Source organism: Festucalex cinctus, chromosome 10 (genome assembly GCF_051991245.1).
Source record: "Festucalex cinctus isolate MCC-2025b chromosome 10, RoL_Fcin_1.0, whole genome shotgun sequence".
In the NCBI taxonomy this organism is placed as follows: domain Eukaryota; kingdom Metazoa; phylum Chordata; class Actinopteri; order Syngnathiformes; family Syngnathidae; genus Festucalex; species Festucalex cinctus.
Window position 1 is genome coordinate 11403938 of NC_135420.1, and position 26202 is coordinate 11430139.

At 40.6% G+C, this 26202-nt stretch overlaps 2 protein-coding genes across 3 annotated transcripts in view; one reads left to right on the forward strand and one right to left on the reverse strand.

Annotated features, from left to right (window-relative positions):
* Nucleotides 1-21059, reverse strand: part of crb1 (crumbs cell polarity complex component 1) — a 28989-nt gene extending 7930 nt beyond the window's left edge. The window contains exons 1-12 of one of the 2 annotated variants that reach the window (XM_077534548.1): nt 20814-21059; nt 16818-17054; nt 15245-15440; nt 15016-15146; nt 14756-14938; nt 11963-12919; nt 6973-7523; nt 5189-5354; nt 3777-4719; nt 2511-2555; nt 1839-1961; nt 444-570 (exon numbers count right to left, since the gene is read on the reverse strand). In XM_077534548.1, the coding sequence (XP_077390674.1) occupies nt 444-570; nt 1839-1961; nt 2511-2555; nt 3777-4719; nt 5189-5354; nt 6973-7523; nt 11963-12919; nt 14756-14938; nt 15016-15146; nt 15245-15440; nt 16818-17054; nt 20814-20889 (3735 nt within the window). In that variant the 5' untranslated portion in view covers nt 20890-21059. Of the gene's footprint in view, nt 1-443; nt 571-1838; nt 1962-2510; nt 2556-3776; nt 4720-5188; nt 5355-6972; nt 7524-11962; nt 12920-14006; nt 14183-14755; nt 14939-15015; nt 15147-15244; nt 15441-16817; nt 17055-20813 lie in introns of those variants that run through there. The other variant, XM_077534549.1, reaches the window with a different exon arrangement.
* A 1432-nt stretch (nt 21060-22491) lies between these two features.
* On the forward strand, nt 22492-25688 carry LOC144027147 (uncharacterized). The gene is made up of 6 exons (XM_077534463.1): nt 22492-22504; nt 22697-22882; nt 22987-23041; nt 23432-23504; nt 24153-24246; nt 24504-25688. Exons 1-6 carry the CDS (start codon nt 22492-22494, stop codon nt 24521-24523), a joined length of 441 nt encoding a protein of 146 aa, XP_077390589.1. The 3' UTR covers nt 24524-25688.
* The last annotated feature ends 514 nt before the right edge of the window (nt 25689-26202 follow it).

Consider the following 26202-nt stretch of genomic DNA (forward strand, 5'->3'; position numbering starts at 1 on the left):
ACCAATCACGACTCGGCTTCATAAAAAAAAAGTAAGCCCTGATTGGTTGCTACCTGAGCCCTGAGGAACTATCATGTCATTTTCAGTCAAGTGACAAAATGGCCGCCCCGTGAGATGGATAAACACAATAAATCTCAAACTCCAAATTGTAACCACTATTTTACTATGCTGTCTTGGTATTTAAGGTGTAAATTTCATATCTTACATTACTTGGTGGTTTGTTTATCTTAACCAACTTCTAGTAATAATTATTATATTAAATAAAGTGCTTAATACGAAGGCACAGAAACATTAACAAATGACACGATGTCATAGATAAACACTCAGTTGTTGTCCCCCCATTCCACCTCGGGCTCATCGTCCAGCCTGAGGATGAGGTAGGAGAGCAGCTGAAAGAGGTTCTGCCACAGCAGCACGGCCACGTAAAAGTAAATGTCGCTTACGTCCGTCTGGCATATATCGCCGGCGTAGCTCATGTCGCACACGCACAGGAACTTGTTGATCAGGTTGCGGCAGTAGCCTCCGTTCAGGCACGGGTTGGACTTGCACTCGTCCACTTCCTGCTCACACCTGCAGCCATACATAGCCATACACTTTACAGCCAAAATGTTTTAGGATGTATTTCTTCATTGTGAAATATCATAAAAACACTCCACTGATAATCGTTAATATTTATGGTTTCAGTTACTATAAATAGTATTGTTATATAGTATAGAACAGGCAACTGCAACTGCACTCTGATTAAAGTCAACCATAAATATTTCGTGGCAATATGTTTTTTGTGACTTCACTAGTCTAAACATGGCATTCTGATTAATATTACATTTGTGGAATATCAGTTAAATCCACCCATTTTTATCCATCTCAGGGGGCAGCCATTTTGCCACTTGCTTTCGACTGAAGATGACATCACAATTCCTCAGGGCTCAGCCAACGACCAATCACAGCTCACCTGTTTTCTGAAGCTGAGCTGTGATTGGTCGTTACCTGAGTCCTGAGCAACTGTGATGTCATTTTTCACTCAAATGGCAAATGGCCGCCTTCTGATAATGATAAAAACTGCTGTATTTTGCTGCTTAACTCATATTCCACTAATGCGGTATTAACCAGAATATTGTATATATACTGGTGGGGCTGCATAGAACATATTGTCGAGATTATTTGTTATTTTTAATTAATAAATTTATTTTATTTATTCATTTATTTTTGTGTGTGTGGGGGGGGGGGGGGCAGGTGGCGGGGGACTGTTGACTTTCATTTATGTTTAAAAAAAAAATAATTATGTTTTTTTTTTTTTATTCCACGAGAAATGGTGAATAGTGGATAAAATCCCACAAAAGCTGGGGAAAATCCAAAATATGACCAAAAAAATATTCTCAAGGGAAAAAAATTGTATGAGTGCCAAATTGAATTTGCAGGGGTCGACTGTAGTTTTAAGTTGCAATACCACCATTCACCACTATATGGCAGACATAGCTTCGGTTCTGTTACACCCCATCTTATACTGTACAATATCAGTACACCAATTTTTTATTTTTATTTTTTTCAAATTTGGAATACTTGCAGGACAAACAGCACCCCGATATTAAAATTTTGAATGAGTTGTTGATGTTTGTCAAAATAAAATTCAAGATGAATTCTTGCGCATAATGTTGGTTTGACATTCTGCAATTTTGTGCATAATTTTCATGCAAGATCGCCCTTTGCACTGGGAAAAAAATATATAAAACAACATGTAGTTATTTTGTTGTTTGTTTCAAACCTTTTGTTGTTGGGTTAGTATCGTGGACATGCTTTGAAAATGTGTTATCAAAAACTAAAGTTGGTGCCCATCGTACCGGTGTCCAGTGAAGCCAGGCGGGCAGTCACATGACAACTCGCGCTCAGTGCAGTTGCCACCATTGAAGCAAGTGTAGTTTTTGACTTCATCTCCACACACAGACACAGGAAGCTTTGGCCGCCTAGGAACGCACGGACACCAGAATACAAACAAAAACTCATATCAGGCACTTTGTTGTCAAATGTGTCAGCTGGAGCCAGACAAAACAGTCATGCGGGACTACTTGTATTGTTTGATTCCGTGTTGTAACACCGGAGAGGCAAAAGAAGCTTACAACCCAAGCGGCGTAATCAGATTATCTACCTTGAGTAACGACATGAAATCTTATGCGTAGGAAAGAAATGGCCAAACATTTTCTCACGGAGCAGTCAAAATATCTTTTGGTAATGTGGATACAAGCATTTTCTTTTTCCATGCCTTCTGCAACTTTGGGACAACAACAATCATTTTTTAACCACAGCTGTCACTCATTCTAGACTGTGGGTATGTGTTTTTAAACAAACATTGGTGCAGGCAGTGTTAATATTAGCTTTGCTTGGCATTTTGTTGCAAAAAAAAAAAAAAAAGAGCGAGAGAGATGTTGTGCATGACATTTGTGAAACAAAGGGGGAAACAAACAGGGAGCACCCGAGAAAAAGGTAAAAATAAATAAATAAATAAAAATACTTACACATTTTTGACAACAATGTACCAAGGAATTTCTTCAACCCGTTCACTGGAGAGGAACACAAGGAGAGATGGGGGAAGGAGGTAGAAAGCGACACAAACAAAACAAAGTAATTTTGATGAAAACTTTACAGCGCGGATGTTCCCAGTGAAGGGAGACGTGCGGCTTCACTTGTCGGGCGGCTTGCTTGCAAAGGTTCTTAGTGCACAGGGGAAAAAAAATGCAAGGAGCTGCGTGTTTATGGGATAAATGGTTGGCGGCGTTCCCCTGCCTGTTCTCCGAGGCAAACAGGAGATGAGAGGGAAAGAAAGTGCCGCTGAACCAGTGAGACACCGCAGCAGACGGAGGCCTTTTCTGGCTGACACTAGAATAGAAATTCATCTTCAGACGAGCTTGCTGCAGGCGCAGGCGGCGATGGAAGAACATTAGCAAGTGTAGCATCTCGTCTGTCTTATGGTGCGGTCCCTCGTCTCAGCAATTTAGCATCATTTATTTGTGTTTGCTAACTAACCATGCTCCGAAAACTGTTCAGATCGTGACAAAAGTCGTCCTTACAGGATGGAATTTTTCCCCTGCCACACAAGACATATTTTTGCATCACATCAACAATAATGCTTGGTAGTAATTCATCAAAAAACATTAAACTTAAACATTTCTTGACAGTAATATGTTATATGTGACTTCACTAGTCTAAACATAAAATTCTGATTAATAATACATTTGTGTAATATGAATTATGAAGCAAAGTCCAGCCATTTTTATCAATCTCAGGAGGCGGCAATTTTGCCACTTGCTGTCAACTGAAGATGACATCAATGTTGCTCAGGTCCGGGTAACAACCAATCACAGCTTTGCTTCAGAAAATAGGTGGGCTGTGATTGGTCGTTTCCTGAGCTGAGCAAGATTCATGTCATCTTCACTCGACAACAAGTGGCAAAATGGCCGCCTCCTGAGATGGATTTAAAAAATGGCTGGATTTTGCTAACCTGGCAATAGCTAGATGGATATGCGCTCCGCAATATCCAAACCAAAGAGTTTCATTCACGTGGAAGGACATCGTGAGAGAAAACGTAACCGGTATGCATTGGTTCCATTTTTATATCACGCCCCCGTAAAGAGGTTTCCGGTTGCCTTTAAGAATAATTACTACCGCCGTCGATGGTATGGAGGGGAATTACTTCTCGTACATGCGCTGAAGGTACATATGTAATAGTCGGTGCGGTGTGCATTTACATCATTTTCTACGTGAAAAATGGAAAAAAGACTTACTTGCAGAGAGGTCCGGTGTAGTTATCAGGGCACAAACAGGCATATCTGTCAGGTCCATGCAGACAGGTGCCGCCATTTGCACACAGGTGGTTCTCACAGATGTCGACCTCCTCCTCACAGTCCGTTCCCGTGTACCCGAGTTCGCAGGAGCACTCGTAAGTCAGCCCGTTGATGCTGCAGTTACCGTGGATACAAGGATCGGAGGCGCAAGTGTCAGTGAAGAAGCCGCAGTGCCTCCCAGCCCAGCCCTCAGCACAGCTGCAGTTGTAGTAGTTAAATAAATCTTGGCACTCCCCTCCATTCAAGCACGGATCGGGCGTGCACACGGGTGCGCCGCTGCAACCGACCAGCGGAGGATTAAGTGACGTCTGGATGAATTTCTCCTCCTGCAAACGTGGAAGGTTCACCTGAGAAGAGCTGAAGTAAGGCAGCGCAATCCCGCCCAGCTCCACTGTGCCCAGGCACCCTGCCAGGGACCACCCGACGTCGGGAGCCAAACCTCCCAGGAAGATGTCCACTCCCTTCCTGAGGAAGTCCAGGTTGCCCCCTTGACCACTGGAGGTGCTGGCCTCATCTACGTCATCATCCAGCACCAGAGTCCACTGAGACATATTAGCCCACGGTGCAGTCATGAACAAGTGGACACTGTGCCACTCGCCATCACTGACAGATCTCATGCTGTTGAGGCTGACTGTGGACTCTGCTGGCTTGTCTTCCTCCAGCCCTTCTGCGTCTCTGGTGGAGCTCTGGAGCTCCATGAAGAGGAAGCCATCTTGAACAGAGAGGGTGACAAAGGCAGAGTCCTTCTCCGCATGGAGGATGGCTGCATTACGTTTCCGAGTGCGCAGGTTCACAGAGAGGTTGGTTATGTTGCGGGATATGTGGCCGTTTCCTCTGTAGACCAACACAGTGCTGTCGTTCAGGAAAGTGGCATTGGAGTAACCTACAAGGACATGAGAAATAGACTATTTGAACTTGAGCACACCTTTAACATACTATTTAAAAATTAAACATAATTCATCTTATTTGAGTTTAGCATTATTTGGATAACTTTTGCTTTCATACTATGCTGTGCGGTTAACAGATGTGTAAAATTCAGGCCCAGAAAGTAAAAACCTTGACTCAGTTTGGCTTTAACCACAGGTGGTTCTAAACAAATAGAAGGTAAACAAGCTCCAGAGCTCGTGTTTTTTCTTCTGAAAATGGTTCATTATTGGAATTGTAGTTTACAGTTGTGTACAGTACAACGGTTCTACATCATACTGAGAGCTGTTTATATTATTTGAATCTAATGTTGTGATAGATAAGTACACTACATAACCACCAAACTGTATTTTTCTAAATTAGAGAGCCCATTGCATGGAAATGGATAAGGAATGTATCTTATCGTCCGACTTGATGCCTTAACTTACATTCATATCCTTGGTTAAGTATCTTGCACTCAGCATCCGCAGGGCACGGAGACAATTGGCACCATCTGACCTCTTCACAGTGCCGCCCGGCAGTGCTGGGTGGGCACGAGCAGGTGAAATCGTCCCACATGGTGAAACACATTCCCCCGTTCAGACAAGGATTCCTCTGAAGGAGAGCCAATGATACAAGTGTCAGCTCATTTTGAAAGATTTGTGTTAATCATGGAAGGCAACTTAACTCGACTAAGTGCAATTTCTGGAGAATTTGTGTGGTAATGCTGAATGCTTATGAAGTAAATTGAAAGATAAATCATGTGAAAATTACAGTTTCAATTGGTTGAAAGATAAATGAATAAAAAGAAAGCTTGAACTGCAATCTGTCTAAGGTGGGATTTAATAATTTCAGAGAAATTATAGTCCATTTCCTGATATGATAGTCAGTTGTTATCGAACCATCAAATGCACTAAAATGTCGTCCAGACGGGATTTGATCCAGGTCCTCTGTTGGGGAGGCAATTCCTCTAAGGACTGAGATAACTTGCCTTGTTCAGATTCATGGCTAATGGCGCATTTATTTTGAAAAGTGTCATCTGAGACAGCAAGCCAACATGCATTTTATCATTTCAGTGAAATTCTAATGCATTTCCTGATATGATAGTCAGTTGGTTTACATTTATATCACTAAGCATAATTGCCATGGACATATTTGCAATGTACAGTCAGAGGTGGAATTTGAACCCAGGACCTCCTGGTTACTGGACAACGCACTTAACCAAGTGTGCCACTGAACAGAATCAGAGAGCTGGTAATGTTGATCAGTTGTATGTGGAAGTGGGCGTGGAAAGTGGGACTTCGAAAAGGTTCAACGTCAGTCCCATTGAAAATGAATGGGGAAAAGTTGTTTAACGTACTGTAAGTAATGTGGAATCTGACGAGATATATATATATATATATATATATATATATATATATATATATATATATATATTAGGGGTGTTAAAAAATCGATTCGGCGATATATCGCGATACTACATCGCGCGATTCTCGAATCGATTCAATAGAAAAAAAATCGTTTTTTGTTTGTTTTTTTTAAGAGCTCAGAATTGTTCATTCGGTAGTCTTACCGATTCAACGTCTTATCATCATTGCCTTTTTTTTTTTTTTTTTTTTTTTGTGTGTGAATCGATTTTTAAACTTCCATTTTTAATGGAAAAATATTCAACAAAATGTCTGACTTCGGGTTAGGATTCACACCTTGAGCATAGAAGAATGTTATATGAACGGAACATTAAGCCTTAATATTTTATTTTAATGCTGTTCAAACATGAAACAGATTACAACCTCTATAAGACTGAAATTTCAGATAAATAAATAATACATTTTCATATAAATCTTACACTCTACAAGCTTACTGATTAGTATTTTCTAAATTTGAATGAAAAAAAATCGCAACAATCGACTTATAAATTCGTATCGGGATTAATCGGTATCGAATCGAATCGTGACCTGTGAATCGTGATACGAATCAAATCGTCAGGTACTAGGCAATTCTGGGGTATATATATATATATATATATATATATATATATATATATATATATATATATATATATATATACCCCAGAAGGCATGAATTTTTTAAGTAAGTTGATATTTGACCGATCGGAAGTATTATGTGGCAGTTGTTTCTCGGCAAAAAAGTGAGGAGAATAAAAATCCGAATAACATATGTGGGATGCTTTCAGCATCCCCACAATAAAAGGACAGTAAGCAGGTCCACTTACACTGCAGGTGTTGTCTCCAGAGCAGCCAGCAGTCACATTCTCCATAAGTTGCAAAGGGAACGTTGTCACTGAAGTGTCTAAACCAAAAAACTGCAGCCTCCTGTCATTTATCCGCAGGTCTTGGATGCACCCTTTAAAATGTCCCCCAAACTCTTCAGTAGCATCACTCTCCAGCAGACCTCCAACATAAATAGTGTCTCCTTCTTGAAGCCCATCAGTCCCGACCTCCACCTCAGCCTGTTTGTGAGCCCCCACGTGCAGCGTCATTCGCCCCTTCGCCAGCTCCACATTCACAAAGTGAACTTCGCCGTCATCCACCGCGCTCTCTCCCCTCAGGCTCTCCGCGTCACCCAGCTGAGCCGTGACCACGCCGTCCTCCAGCCACACGTGCAGGTACTGCGTGCTGCTGTTGCCCACAGCCAGCAGGAGGCCACCGGACTTGCGTGTGCGCAGGAAGAGAGAGATTGAGAGGCCCTGACCCAGATCATCTGTGACGTTGAAGGCAGCGTAACTGAGTGAGTCCTCGCTCCCAAAGCGTGCGGTCACATGTTCTGAAGGTGAGGAAAAAGATATTTGTTCCATGACATTGTAGAAATACATTCCCAACAGTATACAACATTCTCTTCATTTCGTAGTGTTTGTCTTGGAAGCACATGCACTGATTCCTTTCCATCTATGTTGTTGTTTTTTAGTCAAATTTATTTTTCAACAATGAGAAATGCAATAATGTGTGTTTTTGGACAGGTGAGAATCCCCACCCCCCTTTCTTTATAGAAGAGACTTGGGGGCCTATTCACTAAAGGTTTGTGTCACCTTTGCACCGCGCTAACCGGTAAAAATGGAGCAATCTGGGAGCGCCTAATTCACTAAACACGCCAAGATGGGGAAATCCGTCACTAAGTGCACATAATGCGCCACTGTGCGGCGGTGTTATTTGCGCGTATGTAAATTAGGTAATTTGCATACATTTGACGCAAAATATGCCCACCTCAATGCAAATGAGACTCATTGGTATGCAGCGTCTAATTCACTAACTCCAAATAGCCACACAGAGTTTGTGTGACGCAAATAACGTTTTTGGAAAGCATGTATTAACCTGACGCAACCTCGATCTCCGGGACCATGACAGCAGTATATGCCATTTGCGGCACAACATGTGCGGCTGGCTGATCACGCAGAGAGGAAAGAAAGAAAGAGAGAGAGAGAGAGAGAGAGAGAGAGAGAGAGAGAGAGAAATTTAATGTAACCCGGGCTGATCTAATCGGCAATGGCGGGGAGGCATTTTCCGATAATTTTTACGTGCCAAATGCATACTGTAAGGCCATGCCTACCTCTGAAAATATATTTCTAAAAACGATTGCACCAATAATTTGTACTTTATGAATGGATGACGTCGTTGTCGTCCCCTCTGCTCTGTACAGCTTAATGGCGCTATAAACGCTTCCTCTCGGTACAACCTCGCTTTCTGATAATGTCATCTTTCTCGCAGCTGTTACTATAACAACCATGTTCTTGGCGCAAATCCATTGCCATGTGTAGTAAATCAGGTGCAAATTTGCTCCTGCTCTGTTTTGTGGGCGTGTTTGCGCCGGTATATGATTAGAGCAATATCCGGTGGGTAACTGGGCGCAGACTGCGGGTGCAGTTGTGGCGCAATATTTTGCACTATTACCGGACGCAGCGCATTCTTAGTGAATGTGTCCCTCGGTGCGCTAATTAGCGAACCACCAGGCTTCTCGTTCTGTCATGACTCTCTGTTGCTCATTGTTATTTTCTGTGTTTCTCCCAATAAATCTGATTCTGATCTTGGTTGCCAAATTTAGCAAGTGAAAGGAGCCACAAACGTCAACACATTGTTACAGTACCCCGGGTTTTCACCGGATGCGGTTGCGGTGCGGTTGTGGTGCGGTTGCGGTGCGGTCCGGCGACGCAAGCAATTAGATTCCATTCATTCGAATGGTGCAGTTTACACCGCTTGCGGGTGCGTTGCGTGTCGACTGCGTCTCAGCTGCGGCGTGCCGCAGGCCTTCCGCAAGGATAGACCTATTTTCTATTTTTGCCGGACGCCGCAGCGGTAGGCCTCCGGCAAATGGCAAGCTAGCACAAAACACATCGAGCGGGACAGGAAGACCGACGCAGTTTCAAAATAAATTTCCGGTTACCTTTCAGAATAAAACACTCGCCAGCTCCTATTTCGCAAGCTTTTCAGCAAAACGTGACGTGGGCGTCGCAGGGCCATGTGCTCATTCACGGTTTAGACACCAGCGAACATGGACGAGGAGAGGTTTATATTGGAGGTGGAAAACCACAAAATAATATATGACACGGCACATCCTTTTTATAAGGACAACCAAAAAAGGATGCTGCATGGAATCTCATAGCAGCAGAAGAAGAAAAGGTTAAATCAAAAGAAGTCCACCTCTCTTTCTGCTTCTCTGTTGAGCACAGACTTTCTGTATGTTTGTCGTTGTGAAATGCCACATGATCGCGCGAGCGCGGTCCCGCGAGACACGTTGGGTAGTGGGCGGCGACGGAGCTGCCGGACCGCAGCTGTGCGGAGCCGGTGTGGATTGACAAAAAAATTGACCCGTCCGGAGCACGCAGTCAAGACACACCGCACCGCACCGCAACCGCACCGCAACCGCATCCGGTGAAAACCCGGGGTAAATCCTATGCTAGCGACTATCTCACGATTGTAAATAAACCTGTGTAGACTTTGCGCTCCATGTGATTGTGTGGGTTTTCTCAAGGTTTCCTCCCACATTCCCAAAACCTGTATTTAAGTGTGAATGACTATTAGAAAATGGATGGCTAGTGTCAATCCATTGAATTTGCTCGCAACAACGACATTTCTGAAGAAACCAAATTGAAAAGTGAAAGGAAGGGAAAACTTTGCAACCAGCAGCCTGCATGTGGCATGTCAGTAGTGTCAGCGCTTTCCGATATGGGCTGCTCTCTTTATATATATGCCATGTGGGACAATCATAGACGTGCCACTTGCACAAAACCTTCGTAGATGTTGAGGTGAGCATGTGAGTGGGTGTCCCCATCAGACAGTCGCTTTTATAGACTCAAGGGCCTACTCTGAGAAAGAACTTGAGCATTCAGCACACCCAAGTACAACAAAGGTTCAACTGTCAAGCTATTAGACTGTTGAACTGTGCTTGTAGCGATTCACAGTGATTCTGTAAATGTAAAACATGCTTTGTTTTAACAATATTCGCTAGCCTAGCGCTAATGCTAAAGTGAATGGAGGACCCCATTCAAATGCTAACAGGAAATTAGCATTAGACTTTGGGAGTGATTTTCCTTCAAATAACGAATATTCACACACAAATGCTATGGAAACACAACCCCACAGATACTCAAAGGCATAAATTATTCCCATTCTGTGAAAAACAAGTTGTTTTAATATATTTCAATCGCAACTTTCTTCTGTTCTCTTTGTAGTGTGTACAGTACACCATGGATGCACGGCACCCAAGAGGCCAAAACACACAGGAACAGCTAGTGCAGTATTTGTTTTAAATAGCTATTTTAGTGTATATTCTTATTTTACTGTCTTACTGTTCTTTTCATTTTCAATTAAATTTTTGATTTTCTCAAAATTAAATGATACAAATCCAAGGACTTTTTTCCGTACCATACCAACAGGCATTTCCACGTGGCAGAGCACAAATACAATCCTTGAGGTCCCAGGTTAGCCCACTAAGTCCCCAAACTTGTGAAAATAACACAAGATAAAATAAATATGATAAAGAGGGTAATGTAATGCTTAAGTTTGAAAATTAATGAAAATGCAAAAGGCTTGAATTTCACATGACTTTACAAGGTTCTTTTATACTTGACAAGAAGAATAGTGTTCAAGAATGAAGTGTTCAACGTGAAGGGATGAATGGGCGTAAGGCTATCATCATAGTTCAGTTTTAGTCGTAGAAAAATTATTATATTTGAAAATCAATTTATTATGGAAGAGGATTAGGGCCAGTGAAGAGAGACAAAAAACTTTGGCAGGATTCTGACTTTATTCTCAGAATTCTCATTTTAAAATCAGAATTCTGACTTTAAAGTGACAATTCTGACTTTATTATATATATTATTATATTCTGATTCTGAGAATAAAGTCAGAATTCTCACTTGAAAGTCAGAATTCCAATTCTGACTTTCAAGTGAGAATTCTGACTTTATTCTCAGAATTCTGACTTTAAAGTGACAATTCTGACTTTATTAGTGCTACTATTATTCTCACTTTAAAGTCAGAATTCTGAGAATAAAGTCAGAATTCTCACTTGAAAGTCAGAATTCCAATTCTGACTTTCAAGTGAGAATTCTGACTTTATTCTCAGAATCAGAATTCTGAGAATAAAGTGACAAACTTTTTTTTCCTCAAAATCGGCTGGCATTGTCGGAGTCTCAATCTCAATCAAAATAATCATGATGATTATTTTTTCCATAATCGTCCAGCCCTAGTTGGTCGTGATGGTAGAATAATAAACATAGTGACTAGACTAAGTGCAATTTCTGGAGAAATTGTGTGGGAATGCTGAAAGCTGAATGCCTATAATGGAAATTGAAGGATAAATTACGTTAAAATTACAAAGTAATTACATAACTAGCAATTACTAGTTATTGTAGTAGTAGTAGTAGTAGTAGCACTATTGTTTAACAGCAAAAAAGTGAGGAGAATAAAATGCTATAATAAAGAATCTCAATAGCATATTTCTACAATAAAAGAATACTAGACATCTGTGACTGTATCAATGAAAACTGTGTGATAGTGGCCGGTGACTGTGTTGTTGCATTGAAATGTACAAGGGGCCCCCAGGGACATAATTCAGCATTACCTCTCATACACTACTGACATCCTTTGTCACGCCATACTGAAATATGTTCATATAATGCAAAAAAAATGCTGATATATGTCTTTTAGCAGTGTGTGAGAGCGAATGCGGAATTACGACCCTGACGACCCCTCATGTAAAAAACATACCCTCTTCGCAGTCTTGGCCCTCGTAAGGCCTTGGACACTGGCACTGGTAGCTCTGCCACAAGTTGACACACACTCCATTGTTTTGGCAAGGCACATCCAAGCAGCGGTCCCGGTGGCTGCAGCCAGGGGACACGTTGACAGCAGAGTCGCTCAGCCACTCCTCGGGGACAATCAGTTGCCAGTCCACCAAGACATCCCGCATGCAACCGATGAATGCCGGAATTGCGCCGTCCTCTCCAGAGTCCTTCAGCACCCCTCCAATGAAAGTGTTCTGAGGAGGCGACACCAGGCCGTCCATGTTATTCTGGACCGGCGCCACCTTGTAGCATGACTGCCTCTCACATTTCGCCTCATCATTCAAGAGTCTCAGACTGAGCACCCAGTTTGTGAGCACTGCCTCGACGGTGTGCCACTCCCCGTCAGTGACTATGTGGGACAGCTCCAAAGCGCCGATTCGACTCTGTACTTGGAGCCCGGTGGAAGCTTGCCTTCTAAGCGTGAGGTGAAGTTGCCCCTCTTGCAGCTCCAGGCACAGCAGCAGACCCCTGATGCTCCGCTGGAACAATACAGCCCTGGGCAGCACCGACTTGAAGCTGAGGGTGATGTTGCACGACATTTCGGCATCCACAAGGGGGCTCTGCAGCAGAAGGTAGCCACTGCGTTCAAATGAGAAGGTGGTAGGGGTCTTGCAGAGGGGGCCGGTGAATCCGGGTGAGCAGGAGCACGTGTAGCCGTGAGTTCCATCCAGCAGGAAGGGATTGCAGGAGCCTTGGTTTTGGCACTCGTGGCCGTCACAACCCACCAGTCTCACATCGCAGTTTGCGCCTCCGTAAAGGTAACCATTGCTACGTTGTTTGCTGCAGTGACACATGTACCCCCCGTCATGGCTCTCACACCTCCCCCGATTCCAGCACGGGTTGGGATCGCAGTGGTCGATTAGCTCCTGGCAGAAGGAACCTGTGGAATGAATCAAATCGTAGCAATTTAGCAGGAAAAATGTGTTGCACTACAGTGTAACCAAAAGTAGACTATTTTCCTGCAACATGTTTTTTTTTGTTTTTGTTTTTGTTTTTTTATCATTTTAAAGAAGTTATGCTCCCCTTTGGGAGCTTGACTCAAGCCTTGTCTTATTTTCCCTAGCGTCTAACTTTCTCACTTATCTCGGACAGAGATGGGACGTAAGTAACAATACTTCGTTACTGTACTTGAGTTGGAATTTTTTTTTTTTAGTATGAGTATTTTTTAGACTACTTTTTACTTTTATCAGTTACATTTTCACATGAGTATCTGTACTTTACTCGATACATTTTCAAAACAAGGTTGTTACTTCTGTTTTTAAATACATGAAAACGATTACAATACTTGACCGAGAAAGAAAAGCAGCCGTCAATGTCTCCTGGCTCCGCCAATCATATGAAGCGTTAGACAACATCCCAGCTTGTGACTGGCTATGCGACGCATGGCATGCAATTGGCTAAATTAGAACAACCTGTAAATGCGAATGCACACCACCACTACAGAGGATAATTTGAACTTGATAAGAACGCTGCAGACTGCCACTCAACAATATGAAAGAAGGTTCAATCATGTCAATCATGTCTGCTTCAACGTGTTTGGGAAGAATTATCATATCGTATTGATGTTGTTTGTGCTGCAAGGGGAGGCCATATTGAGCACTTGTAACATGTGACATAAAACTTGACTATTAGTAGAATACTTTTATTATAAGTGTTATCTTTTGCTATTTTTCCTTAATATTTGATCATGAAATAGGGTCATTCTTTTTGAATCAGCCTGTATACTATGACCTTGTTTGCATAACACACCTATAGCCTTTTAAATGTCTCTTTTTAAACACATGCAAAATAAAATTATATTTTCTTACAATGCTCTACTTTAAAGGGCCAATTTGAACCATAAGCTAAATAAAATTTAAGTTTAAGTTAAACATTCAGTACAAGTTACATGAGGCAAGTAGAAAAGTACATTGAACACTGGACATTTAACTTGAACAATGCTACAATGCACTTGAAGAACTTATTACCTGATCCAAGCAAAAGAATGGCCCATATCCATGGTGTGTGTATCCGCATCATGCCGCCACTCTTTCCCCCAGAAATGCCCCAAACTTGTCTAAGTGCACCATATTAATTTGAGTGGGCACAGGCTGTTGCAATTGAGGTCTGTTTGTGTGTAGCCGTGCAGGGCTGCGAATAGGTGCAGTGGGGACCAGCAAAGCCAGATCCTGGGGATTACGCTAATGCTATTTGGACACCTCACTGAGTCAGTGCCACTGGCAGCGAGTCCATTTTAGAACATAAAGTGACACTATCCATGGCAGCTAACAGACTAACTTTGCAACATCAAATCTTGTGTCAGGTGGAATAAAAATAATCTCTTTTTGTAATAATAATTAAAAATAAAAAATACTACTTAAGTCACATACCAGTACATAAGTCGTTTAGCAACATGCCAACAGTATCATCTATGACCTCTAAGTATTTATTTAGTTATATTTGTAATGTTATTATGTTTGTTTTGCTTCATTCCACCTTTCTAAAGCTTTATACACACAAAGTAGTATTACATAACCCAATCTCATTTCTTACCCTATGCACACAGTTTATTGTTACAACACAACTCTTAGGTACTGTATGTGTCAGCATAGGCTACAAAAGGCTCAGGAAACTGTACACATTCCACTGACATGTTAAAAAGGCTCAGGAAACTGTACACATTCCACTGACATGCTACTTGTATAACAACTGCAGTGGATTCACCAGAATAGACTACCTGTTGTTCTTGGAGGACAGCTGCAGATGTAGCCTGCAGCGTGTTGCGGGTCGTAACGTTCAGGTAGCAGCGGCTCGATACCAAAAAGGACCTGCCATGACCTCTCGATGCAGCGGCCTCCATTTAAGCACGGGTTACTGCCACACTCATTGATGTCTATTTCGCATAGTGTACCTTCAAACCCTGTGATGAAGAAAACAATAAATGACTAATCTATCACTACAATACAATCGCCATATAAGGTCAATAGTGTAGTTTACCTGGCAAACATTGACAGGTGTAATGACCCTGACTCTCCATACAGGTGGCACTGTTGAAACAGGGTTGAGAGTAGCATTGTTGTCTCAGGCCTGCACATTTTCTACCAGTTTGTGAGCAGTTACAGCTATATCTGGGACACAGTTAACAACCAACCATTTTTTATAGAAAGAAAAAATGACTCCAATATTTCTGCTCGGGAATAGATTGTCAATTCCTTGGATAGCTCACCCATTTTCTCCATCTATACACAGAGCCCCATTTTGGCATGGATTGTCTTGACATTCATCAATGTTGATTTCACACCGGTGTCCTTGGAAACCGGGAGGGCAGGCGCAAACGAAGCCACCCGCGTTGTCGTGGCAACTGCCGCCATTGAGACACGGCTGTAATTGACACTCATCAATCGAGACCTCACAAGTGGCCCCTGAAACAATGAAAGCAGCACAGATGTCAGAGTGCAAAATGAGAGAAGCTTTCATGTAGACTGGCTGTGATCATACATGCTTTCATTGCCACAGAAGCTTTTGCAGTCTGCGTCACAAACAATGCTGTGTATTACTGTGTCACATCACTACTAGTAGTGTTAAAATAAATAAATAAATAAATAAATACATAAATACATAAATAAATAAATAGTCTAAACGCTACAGAAGTGTATTGCATTCGCTTAGAAAAAAAAAAACTTGTTTAATAATATTTTTTGGGGGGGAGCTTAGTTTTTTTTGAGTAATTTTTTTTTCTGTTTTTCTGAATATTTTTTTTCTGTTTTATTGAATATTTTTTTGTCATAAAAAAAAAAAAAAAAAAAAATCCGAAAAACAGAAAAAAAATTACTCTGATAAACCGGGGGTGGGGGGGGGGGTGTGGGGTCGTGGGGGGATTATTAAAAAAATAATAACAATAATATTCCAAAAAAGAGAGCACCAACTTCTGATTTTCAGAGTATTTTTTTTTTAACCTCTGAACTCAAAATGACTTGTTGCAGACCACTGACCTGTATATATGACTGGATAGCCGATAGCCCATACACGGCAGTGCAAGCCGTTGAAGTCACAGGGCGGCCATATTGTTACTCCCACATCGCGAGCAGACAACGGTATATGTACAGATGAGACATATACAGGTCGTAGACAGTTAGTATAAGGCCGGAGGCGGGGTGGGGGTTTTGTGCCGGGGTGGTCACTGTTTTTTTTGTTTGTTTGTTTGTTTTTTAAACAAGGGGAAAAAAAAGGGCACAAACCACCACCCCGCCTCCGGCCTTATACTAACTGCCTACGAGCTGTGTATGTCTCATTTATACGTATACCGTATAGTTTATACAGTAGTCTGCTTGTGAGGTGGGAGTAACAAGATGGCCGCCCTGTGACTTCAACGGTTTGCACTGGCGTGTATGGGCTATCGGCTATCCAGTCATATATACAGGTCAGTGGTCCGCAACAGGTCACTTGGAGTTCAGAGGTCCAAAATAATAATAATAATAATAATACTCTGAAAAACAGAAGTTGGTGCTGTTTTTTGGATATTGTTTTTTTTGTTTTTGTTTTTGTTTTTATGTTTTTTGGAATATTTTGTTTCTGTTTTTCTGAAAATATATATGTTTTAATGACAGAAAAAAAATATTCAGTAAAACAAAAAATATATATATTCACTAAAACAGAAAACAAATTACTCAAAAAAAAAACAACCCAAAGCTCCCCCAAAAAATAGTCATGAGAAAAAACCATGTATAGTGGAAATATTAGACGAATCAAATGGATTTAAATTAGTCATGTGTGATCTACTACTGTTTCTGTTCGCTCACCAGTGAAGCCAGTGGCACAAAGACATGAGTAGCGGCCCACTCTGTCCTCACAGGTGCCTCCGTTGCTGCAGGGCTCGGAGACGCATTCATTGACATCAATCTGGCAATGAGCACCCTGGAAGCCCGGCACACAGAAGCATGCATAGCCATCCTCGCGGTTTTGGCACAATGCTTGGTTTTGGCAAGGATTTGGTGAGCACAGATCCACACCTGGAAGGCGCCCCAAAGGCGTTGCACCTATAAACACATGATAATGAAGTATAGTGAACCTTTTTGACGCATTTTTGTACAGTCATCTTAAACAAAAATATCCAAAAGATGAAATGATATTTTTGTCCATCCTGTCCAAAAAAAAAACCAACAACTTATGTTTCCTAATCCTTAGCAAACATAAGTTGTTGGGGTTTTTTTTTTCAAAGAATTACTTGAAAAAAAAAAAAAAAAAACTCTAGAAAAGTGTTTTCACATCCGAAATTTTAGTTAAACTCCTGGTCAAATGTACTTAGAATTTATGAGTGTATAAACCTTTACTATTCTTTTTCAAGTAAGTATCACTTCTCCATTTTTACAGTGTAGGCGGACGAGCAGGAGAGTTGGTACGATGGTCTTCCGCATGTGCATTAAAAAAAAAAAAAAAAAAAAAAAAAATAGTAGCAAGCAGACGTTTGGCTTCTACTTTTCGAGAAGAACCTTGAAAACACCTTTAACTTTTATTATCACATATGATGTGGTAAAGAGTGGCTGTCACTTGTCGTGTATCAAAACTAGCATTGTCTGTTTTATTCTTACAAGATGATTTATAGGTTTCATTGATTCTTAAAAATGAGCCAAGACATTAAATACAATGTCCTTTGATAACCTATCAGACACTCTGAGGAAGCGTGGCTCTTTAAAAGATAACTCAACAGGAAATCAGACTCTTCCTCCACCCCTCGCTAAGATTTGAAATCGGTGCTCAAACGGGGTGTTGCCTGGAGGACCGTTGGGTTGTGAATGGGGGGAGGATTGGGCGTGGTCTGGCTGTGATTGACAGCAGCAACTACCGAAGATGGCGTTAAGGAGGCATGTACGAGACAAAGCCGGTTGGTGGCGGGGGCGACGATGTCATAGTCCACAAGTGTGTGTATGAGTTTGATGTTTAGTCTACTTATTTATGCATTTATTTATCTCTTTATTCACTCGCCTACTTCTTATTTATTTACTGATGTAAAATGTATTTACTTGTAAAAAAAACAACTTGTATTCGCACTTCAAAATGTTTGCTTTGTTCTTGTTTTGTTACCTTATTCTTTACTGCAAAACCGATATTTATGTTTATGTACAGCACTTTGTATACAGCAATGCCTGTTCTTAAAGCGCTTTATAAATAAAGTTGAGTTGAGTTGAGACAAGTGGCCCACTTCTTAATGAGAGGACAAACAGCCAAATTGTGTTTATCCCAGTGTTCAATCTTAAGATGGCACCAAACAAACATTTTTTGCCCCAGTTCAAACTTTCAACAACAATCATGCACTAAAATGTCAAAATTATGATCAGGACATGAGGACACACAGCATTTGAAGACAAGAGTTTATACAGTTCATCCATCCATCCATCCATTGTCTTGACCGCTTATTCCTCACAAGGGTCACGGGGGCTGCTGGCGCCTATCTCAGCTGGCTCTGGGCAGTAGGCAGGGGACACCCTGGACTGGTTGCCAACCAATCGCAGGGCATATACAGTTCATATATATAAAAAAAAAAAAGTTGATTGTTGAGTATACCTTTAACTATATCTTTACTGTCAAATCCTTCAAGGACCACCTTGAAAACTGGCCTTTCATCAAGAAAACATTGACACAATTGTCGAAACCCTATTGAAAGGGAAATTCGCAATGTTTATTTATTTATTTATTTATTTTTTATTTGATGTAAAACTAATAGGGTGGCATGGTGGATGACTGGTTAGCACGTCCGCCTCCCAGTACGAGAAGACACAAGATCGAGTCCAGGCTCCGGCCTTCCTGGGTGGAGTTTGCATGTTCTCCCCGTACCCGTGTGGGTCTTCTCCGGGTACTCCAGTCTCCTCCCACATTCCAAAGAGATGCATGGCAGGTTAATTGTGAGCTCTGAATTGTCCCTAGGTGTGCTTGTGCATGTGGATGGTTGTTCGTCTCTGTGTACCCTGCGATTGGCTGGCAACCAGTTCAGGGTGTACCCCGCCTACTGCCCATAGCCAGCTGAGATAGGCTCCAGCACCCTTCGTGAGCCTTGTGAGGAGCAAGCGGTTAAGAAAATGGATGGATGGGTAAAACTAATAAATAATAAAATACAGAAAAACAACCGATTTACAACACGATAGTGCTCACTAAAGTCACTTAATACAATAACAATACAAAAGGCAAATTCTGGCATTGAACATTGTGAAAAGCATTGTGGAACTATTCAAATTAATTAATTCTTATCTGAGAGTGACATCACCATTTTTAGCGCATGAAGACTCACGAGTCCATATACAGCAATGGAGGAAGGAGATCGATTTGTGTTTTCAAGAAGCAAGCATTTACAATCACTGGTTTGAGTTTGTATCAGCTAAAAACATGACATTCTGGAGTGAAATGTCAAATTGCCCTGTATCTGAAAGCTTGCGCTCATGGGTCCTCCGAAACATAGAGCGAAAAACACCCAAGACTAGCTAAGAACAAAACGTTTCTCATAAATTTGTGTTACTACCTTTGTTGGAATCAAGTTATTCAAGAGGCCATTTTGGGCTCTAGGGTAGCAATATACCTTGTGTGCAGCTCCCATCAAGTCCTCATTAAATGACTAGTGCTCTTTATGACATACACGGACCGAAGAGGGGTCACAATCAGATGAGCAAGTGTTGCATGCATAGATGATGAACACTTCTGAGCACTTCACTAAAATCTTGAGCACAACAAAGTGGTTATTGCATGGATATGAAGTGGGTCTTGCATGACGACGATGGTAAAATTGCAACTTTAAAATAAAGCTCCCGTGCACAAATGTATGCACACAGCCACAGTAATCCTTCAAGTGCCCAATCACGCTGAGTGCAAAACCTACAGGGTCTTGTGCTCCATGATTGGCCAAGGGCAGTCTGACTCACAGGCAACTTGCAATCATCTTCAAAAGCAGACGTGCATTGTTGAGACCAGACTCAGCATGACTTTGGTAGAAGGAGATGATACGCTACTTGTACCATAGGTCTATATTGTTGGAATAATAATAATTATAATAAGAAACGTGAAAAGCTAACATAAAAACATTCAGTAATTTATTTCAGAGGAAATCGTGACAGGTGGCACTGCAAAGGGCACAGTGGTGCTGCTGGTCTTTCACTATTCCTGTGGCTGAGTTCAGTGGATTCAGAGACAGATCCAACCAACCATACGTCCCCATTCCCACCCACACCATGTAGTCTTTTCACATGTAAATGACCTCGAAGGGTCTTTGTTTCGCCCTATCTGGAGAGCCTGAAATGATACATGTGGTACACCTGACATCTCTTTCAGCCTGTTGCATGTACACTGACGTATCTGCTTGTCCGTCTGTGTCTTTCAGAGGTGATAACAAAACAACTTGCTGTGTCTCAAAGATGTATAGTGTCTGCCTTCTGGCACTGCGTCACGTTGTCCATGCATGTCAAGCCCCTATTGGGTCAGTGTGCTGGTCCCCCAGTCAGTCTTTTTAGTCATAACATAAGCCTTGCTCTTCTCAGAGACATCACTGTTGGCAATGATGCCACTTCACAATTGAAATTCTAATCATGCACTTGGCACAGATACATGCAGATAATACATATCTTGAAACAAAAAAACACACAAAAAGCTTGATACATTAGTTGTAGGCTACGTAGGCCTATCCCAATGAAGCTTTACCTCAATTTGAACAAACGCCGTCATTAGACATATTTATGTTGATACACAGCATTTGTTAACTCTGATCCATGCGGACAAGAAACAGTATGCAGTTAGATGATGGAGCAGTCACTTACCATGAATCACAATCAGTGAGGAGATAAGAACTATCCAGGCGAGTGATTTAAATCTGGAATAACGAATTACATCCATAATAGTGACAGGGAACCATCCTGCTTTCCTTGGCTCAAAGCGTTGTGACGCGAGAGATGTCTGATCTGCCTGCAGGGTCTCATGTGTTGTCAAGTCCAGAACCACTTCAACACACACTTCTGCTTCCCACTGGACCACCACGAGGAGCCTCCATCACACGTGAATTAAAAGAGCCTGATGGCCAAGCGCATCCGGGGAGAGGAGGGGTTGTAGCTGTAGGGAGCCTAAAATTAAGCATTATAGGATTTAGGACAACTGCACACGACTATCAATACTGCTACCACCACCGCCACCAATATCTAGCATTTTATTTTAAAATACTCTAAGATGCTTTACAAGTACGCCTTAACCAAAAATTGGTTAACAAGTCATGATGACGAGATGACTGTGGTTACAGTATAAACTCATTGTTTTATAAAGTTACGTTCACATTTATTTTGATCAAATGAGATACAATCGTCCGTTTCAATAATTAATATGAATTAATATTAAAGTGAAACTTGAGTGCAAGCGAAAGTAGATTGGCTCGAGGCGTTCCAATGCCAACCTAAGCAGGAAGTTTGAAGCTGAAGAGAGCAGTAAGTGAGGTTTTGTTATATTATAGCAAGTTTCAAAGTGATTATTGAAAACGTGTTCTGCAGCGCGTCCATCATGTCAGCGTCAAAAGGTGTGAGTTCTTCAGCACCGTTCGACGTTCGATGTTTGATATTCACTCCTAGGGAGCGTCTACAAATTACGTTCTCCAGTGTGACGTATCATCAAATCACCATAAATGTTAGATATTTTTTTTCCCATTCTGACTGCTGTAGTAGCTGGCAGTAATAAGGAACTACCTATTACAGCTCCAATATTTATCATATCTCTCATTTTGGACAATTTGGGGACATTTAAGGGACACAAACGACCAATGTTAAAAAATATTCACCAAAAATTAACCAAAACACATTTTCTCATTCTGATTAGCTTGCAATGGTAATTATAGCAAACATGTCCTCCGTTTTAGTCTTTGGTAATTCATTTAATGCATGAGCCTTTGGGGATGATTTTAAATGTGATTTTTAGTAATTTATTTTGATATAAACCGGAATAATGACGTTTGAAAGTATGTCACGCAGAAGTGACGTCATCTAGCAGCAGCCAATAGAAAAGAACCTTCAGATGACGTTGAGCCCAAGGTGTTTTTTAAATATTGCGCACAAGTAATACACTTTTTTTTTTTTTTTTTTTTTTTTTTTTAATAATACTAATGCTGAAACTAACAAACCAAACGAAAACTAAGCTTTTTTTTTTCTTTTTTTTTTTTTAAAGAACTAAACTAATAAAAACTAACAGGACCACCCTGAAAACTAAGAAAAACTAACTCAAATGAAAAATTCCAAAACTATAATAACCCTACTGCCATATTACAAATACATTGGTTTATATACTGTAGCATTTTTCTAAACATGCAAAAGTACAAATAAATTATTTGTACAATTTTTAGGACTAAACACAATACCCCTTCATAACATTATCGTCCCTTGCGTCCTTCTGATTTTCTGTCTGTGGCCCTCAAATGAAAAAGTTTGGACACCCCTGAACTACAGTGTGTGAGAGCCAGAAATGCACAGACAAGGTGAGCAGCAGTAAACCACTAAAATAATGTTTCACAAACTGACATTATACTTTTTTTTTTTTTAATCACTAACTATTTCCAACAAATTAAGAATGTAAAATCGATTTACATTTTCCAAGTCCAACTGTTTTAATTTCCTTCCAGAGTTGTGATGGTGTTCCTACTTTTAATTTCCTGTTTTTGCCATCCCAGGTCAATTCCACTCGTATAGCACTGACTACCTGGAGGCTGGAGCTGTTACTCCACATGCGGTGTCAGACCACACAGAGTATCAGAATCAAGGCCAAGAGCAGAACTACATTACAAACACCTTTCTGAAAATGAGTGAGGATGTGAAGGTGCTGATTGGAGAGACTTTGTTTCTAGATTCATCATCAGGTAGCTACAAGAAGTTGTCAACTAGAGAATGCTTGAAATAGACAATGTTCGGTGTCACTATCTACACACACTGCATGCTTCTGTTTTTTTTTTTTTTTCTACAGATCATGTCAGCGGATTGTGGAGGAGAGAACTGGGCATCGAATTGATGCTGAAAACGTAATGAATTTCTTTCCTGTAAGGAGTTAGTTTGTTTCCCTGTACTCCAACTTCTTCCCACATTCCAAAAACATACATTAGGTTAATTGATTGTCCATAGGTGTGAATGGAAAGGTTGTTTGTCGATATTAGAGCTGCAAACTGCTGCCCTGCAATTAGTGTAGAGTTTTGTAGGATATCTCACCTGTGGGTCGTCACCCTAATGATGACAAGCAGCACGGAGAATGGATGACAGTATTGCTAACACGGAAATTGTTTTAATCAGGTGTGTTTGTGTGTCTATCTTCAGAATGAGTGTGTGTGTGTGTGTGGGGGGGGGGGGGGGGGGGGGTGCTGCTTGGGTTGACACTTGTGCTTTTCTTCTCTCTGGACTGAGAGTGTCATCTGTAGGGTTGTCAGTCAAGCAGACGGACTCACCAACAGCAATGTTCCCGAGTCTCCAGTAGAGGACGCTGAGTATTTGGTGAGAATTTGGTGACAGTATTATGCACTATAACTGAGCAATGAAGGTTTTCCATTTTTTAGTTTTGGGTTTGTACTTACACTTGTATTTTTTGGACTGATTTAAATAATTTCATTAACTCCAAGTTTGAACCTGCAATGCAAATATTTTCAAGGCATGTTTTATTTGGGATATCCAACCTTGAAAAAATTGAATTGGATAAGCTTTATGTTATCAACCTTCTCTTACTTTTGGCAAAGTTTCATATTCATTGTGTTAAATTTACAAATCAACGACCAAATTTTGTTCTGTTTAAAATACTACTTGAATTTTATGTGAATGACTTGATTTCTTCTTTAAACCCCAAAGCGATTTGGACTAAAAGACTTTGCAGAGACTATGATTTATGTTAAGGGAAAAAAAACAACCTCGAGCCACTTTTCTCTCTATTTTATGTTTGGTATTATTTTGTTTTCATTCCTTGTATTATATAGGTACACTGTGCACCCATATGTTTTGTATGGTATTTGTGTTTATATTGTTTATGTATATTGTTATGCAGTAATTCTTACTGTTCTTGTACCTTGTTATAAATAAAGCATTTAAAAAAAGAAAAGAAAAGAAAAGAAGGGTTTCCATTTTGATTATTGTATGTTTTTCTGTTACCAGGTGAATGAAGATAAGTCAGCTAAGCCTGATGAGGACAATGTAAAGGCCAAAGATGAGATGGAGGTCATGTGGGCAGGACATAAGAAAAGACAAAGTCTGTCTTACTTTCATTGTTACCTACATTCAATATGATTATTAGAATATTCAGATGAAATTTGGAAAAATTATCAGTTTTTGAACTTGTTTACAATTTTTCATAAAGAAATACTGTAGTTTAAAAATAACTAAGATACACCATTTTGTGTGCTGGGTACACATTTATTTTGTTAAAAATTCAATAGTGTCAATTTTGAAGTGTTGCTGTCTTATTTCTCTTTCCTGTGCTGAAGCTTTTTTGCTTCCTTCCAACAGGGGGAGCTAATGATTCATGAAAGAACAAGCGTGATGATGATTGGCCATGATGGAGATAGAGTGCAGACAAAGTTGGGAAAGAGAATAATCTATCTGAATGGGATGAGACTTTAATGGATTTTTCAACAACATAGAGCCTCTTGAATACAATAGAAGCCCATCCATCCCACTGGTCTTTTTCTATACCACTTCTGTTCAGAGTGACAGGGAGCTGGAGCCAATCCCAGCTGACTTTGACGAAACTACACCCTGCACCTGGAGTGTTTGCCACTTAGTCACAGGGCACACATTGAGACATTTACTCTCACCTTCACATTCCCTGCCAATGACAATACAATAAATAAAAATAAGTCATAAAGAAAAATTGTACCACACATCAAAACAATCCACTTGTCACCTTTAATTATTTTTTCTTAATGGTATTTACATTCGAAAAGAAAATGGTTGCAACGCCAAAGACAGCCATTATTATTATATTACTGTTGCTCATACTTAATGTATCTTATATTTTATTTCCAGAATTCAGCACTCGCTGCTTAACACATATCCACAGGTATCAAAAGATTTGTCAACTCGTTTCTGAATTTTTCCCCCCCCAGAATTCCGTGTTACCATGGTGACACAGTTCCCAGAAAACCATGTAAAAAATACAATTGAAATGAATGGACCTGTGTCAAAAATCAACAAAAGTAGCTTTTTCCAAGCCATGCGTGCACATTAAGAAACCGAGAGATGTGATGTTCAGCTCATTTTGTTTACACTCGTCCCATCTTTTGCTCGGTATCAAATTATTTTTTCCCGAAAATGTACATGCACCCTACAGTGTGTGTTTAAATAGGCTTAGTTAGTTGGCTCAGAGTGAGGGAACAAACATTGTTCGGGAGCGTTCAGAAAGTTATTTCTAATTTTCCAACACCAGATGTAGCCGAGAAAGCTTTTAATGATTTGACCACAGTTGAACTACCGCAGCAAGAACTACAGCTAAGTTACTTTTCTTTTTGCATAACCCTTTGTGAATATAACTGTTTTAAGGTCATGATGTATGTGAACTGTTTGTTGCATGTTTGCCAAAGCCTTCATTACATCACTTCTACATAATTAGTACTGAACACATATTGAACTTCATGTTGTGTATGATAGTGATTCAGAGGTGCTGATACTGAGCAGCGAGCTCTGAAGGCTGAGGCGGCCCTCCAGGCAGCACTGGAGAAGATTAAAGACCTGGAAAGACAAATATGTGATCCTTTAAGTCGGGTGCCCAAAAGATGTAATGGTATTGAAGCATCTTATTGCATCAGTTTCTAAATGACGAGGAGACACCCGCATGATGTGAGGGTTGCTGATTGTCTTGCCAAAGGAAAGCAAACACCATTGCCTTTGCCTGAAATTGCTTCTCCAAAGAAAGCCGGCATGGAAGCCTAACTAGGATATAGCAGCAAGAAACACCGATGGTTTATGTTTTATATCCCAATGTTTTCTTTCAATTATTATCTCTATTTCATGTTTTAAAATTACAATTATTTGTGTTTATTTAAACCCCTAAAATACTGTGCATCACTGATGTATAGCATGAACATTTTTTTCATGGATGTTGTGGCATTCTCCCAAAGTGTACTACAGTACTGTATACCTGAATAATTATCAGCTATTGTTGTTGTGATGTAATTTAACATTTAAAAAATATATTGTATATATTTTA